We start from the raw sequence: 2719 nt of genomic DNA on the forward strand, positions 1-2719 counted from the left end.
GGGGGGAGTGCAACTATGGGCTTTAGTGGAGTGACCCATTAGTTAACGAATGGGGGTTAATTCGGTGTAAAGAGTTTAGTCAATTAATCTCGAATCGTTGAGCCTATGATTTGTAGGTCCACAAGATCCCTCTACTAGCTCATAAATAGATTAGTTTTAAATTAGCATGATAAGTTAATTTGAAACGTTCAAATTAGAATTAAGGGAATTAGTAATTATATGAGATATAATTACACGGTTAATTTTAGAAATAAATGGAATTGGAGAATTAATTAATATTTAAATATGATTTAAAAATTAAATTCATAAAGGTGGAATTTGTGTAAAATTAATTAAATTATTTAATTAATTATTTATTATTAATTAAAAAATTAATTTTGTATTAATAATATTTTCAATTTTTTAAATCAAATTGATTTTAGAAATCAATTTGAAATTAACAAAATTGGATAAAACACAAAAAGATGGAAAATCAAAAGTTGGAAAATTCCACTCACCTTCATGAAATAGCTCACTCAAAACCTACTTAAATTTTGCTTCAATTATCTTAGCATGAGCTGCATCTCATGCAGGCTTCTCCTTTGCATGATAATCCTGCAATATATAGAGAAGATTGGAGTGGAATTCAAGCATGCAACTGTTGAATTTTTACAGAAAAATTGAGTTGAAGAAGGTGTTCTTCAAGTGGTGCACCAATGAGTTCTTCAAATTTCCTTCATTCAAGTTTATTTTGAGTCCCACATCTCAATCTAAAGCTCCAAGAGAATATTAGAGAAGATCTTGAGGTGGTTCACAACGAGATTTGGATAAGATTTGCAGCTAAATTTGAGATTTTAAAGGTTCTACAAAGGTACGACTTGAAACCCTCTTATCATTGTATGAGCATGCTTCATTTATAGCCAAAATTGATGAATTAGAATGCTTATTAATCCTTGTTGCTTCCGTTGCATGCTGATATACTCCTACAAAATGTTGTTTTCACTAACCGTTTTTGGGTTTCATGTTTATTTTTGGGTTCAAGAACTTTTTTACCTAAGGAACGTGGATTAAAAAATTTAATGTTTTTATCTCTCAAACAAATGTTTGGCGAGCTTACCCAAAAATAAAGGCTAGAATGTGGACCTTAAGAAGGGGCCAGTAGTACGAGTACCCCTTTGATACAAACGAAAGGGCCCCCTTTAAAAATTGACCAATTTTTTGCCATGGAGAATTTTTTTAAAATTGATTTTGAGACAAAAGAATGGGTTAACATCAAAATCTAACCCCTAAGGTAAAGTTGAAAAATGAGGCCCCATACTCATTTTCCCCCCCAACGTGGTTTCCATTGGTCATTTTGTGGTTTCATATTTAATTTTGATAGCAAGAGCTTTTTTTTACTTAGAGAATGTGGATTAAAACATTTAAAGTTTTATCTTTCAAACCATGTGGCCAACTTACCCAAAAAAATAAAGGCAATAAGGTGACCCTTTAGAAGGCCCCAAGGTATCCCCTTAAAACGGAAGGAAGACAGCCTATACTAACCCTTTTTAAAAAAATGACCAATTTTTTGTCCTGGAAATTTTTTTTTATGTATACCAAATGAGAGAATTTTATTATTGATCAAAAGTTATCAAAACAAGAATACTCTATTTACAGAGAATTGAAAAGTAAACTAATCGAAATCCTAACTAATAAAAGAAACTAATCCTATCCTTAATTAACCAACGAAATTAATCCCAATTCTAATCAATCAAAGATTTGACCATAATACCCTAATCCTACTACATCAATTTTGCCATGAAATTTTTTGTTTAAAATTTATTTTGAGATGATTAACTATCATCAAAATTTAACAATCTCCTAAGGTAAAGTTAAAAAATGGGGTCTCAAACTTTTAGCATTTTTCCCAACGTGGTTTCCTCGACCCTCTTGGAATTTTTGTTTCTGTGTGCAAACACTTTCTTACATAGGGAACGTGGGTTAAAAAAATTTAAAATTTCATCTATCAAACAATGTCCGACCAAGTTACCCAAAAATATAAGCAAGAAAGTGACTCTTTAAAAGAGGCCAATGACACCCTTTAAAACGGATGAAAAATGGCCTATACCAACCCTCTTTAAGAAAAAGTACCAAATTTTTGCCTTCGAGAAAAATTTTCAATTTCTTTCCAGATGAAGGAATGAGTTAACTATCATCAAAATTTAACATCTTCAGAAGTAAAGTTAAAAAATGAATCCTCAGAATTTTTTTTTTTCCCAACCTTCTTTCCACTAGCCGTTTTGGGGTTCCATATTTATTTTTAGATGCAAGAACTTTTGTCTAAGAACCAAATGGAAACTAGACTCAAAATCTTGGTATCATAAACATATCTTTCCTTAAAATCTATAACTCAATTTGGAAGTAAAAACATCTTAACTACTAATTTCTAATAAATTTCTTTATTTACAAAAATTTCTGTTGATATTGATATTTTATCGCTATATTCATATAATTGAAATCTCGTTCTCAATATGCCATAGCTTGGTAAAGCATAGAGTTGGGACAAATTTCCTGAAAGAACAACAGTTGTGTATTCACAAATTAGAACCTAGCTTGGCAAGATAGATATGACAAATTTTCTTAAAGGAAGTAGAAACTGTTTCACGTTCACGACTTCATTGGTAGCTTGCCAAGAGCTGAAATAATTCTATCCTCAGTTATCATCCTGTGGTTTTCATAGAAGTCCAATATCTCAATTGAG

General features: G+C 31.0%; 1 protein-coding gene across 2 annotated transcripts in view; it reads right to left on the reverse strand.

Annotated features, from left to right (window-relative positions):
* Positions 1-2372: 2372 nt before the first annotated feature.
* The window catches only part of LOC120088350 (cyclin-C1-1-like), a 25837-nt gene continuing 25490 nt past the window's right edge, over positions 2373-2719 (reverse strand). For both annotated transcript variants that reach the window (XM_039045574.1, XM_039045576.1), the window contains exon 10: positions 2373-2719. This exon is cut by the window's right edge and continues 1 nt beyond it. In XM_039045574.1, the coding sequence (XP_038901502.1) occupies positions 2626-2719 (94 nt within the window). In that variant the 3' untranslated portion in view covers positions 2373-2625.

Source organism: Benincasa hispida, chromosome 10 (assembly GCF_009727055.1).
Source record: "Benincasa hispida cultivar B227 chromosome 10, ASM972705v1, whole genome shotgun sequence".
NCBI lineage: Eukaryota > Viridiplantae > Streptophyta > Magnoliopsida > Cucurbitales > Cucurbitaceae > Benincasa > Benincasa hispida.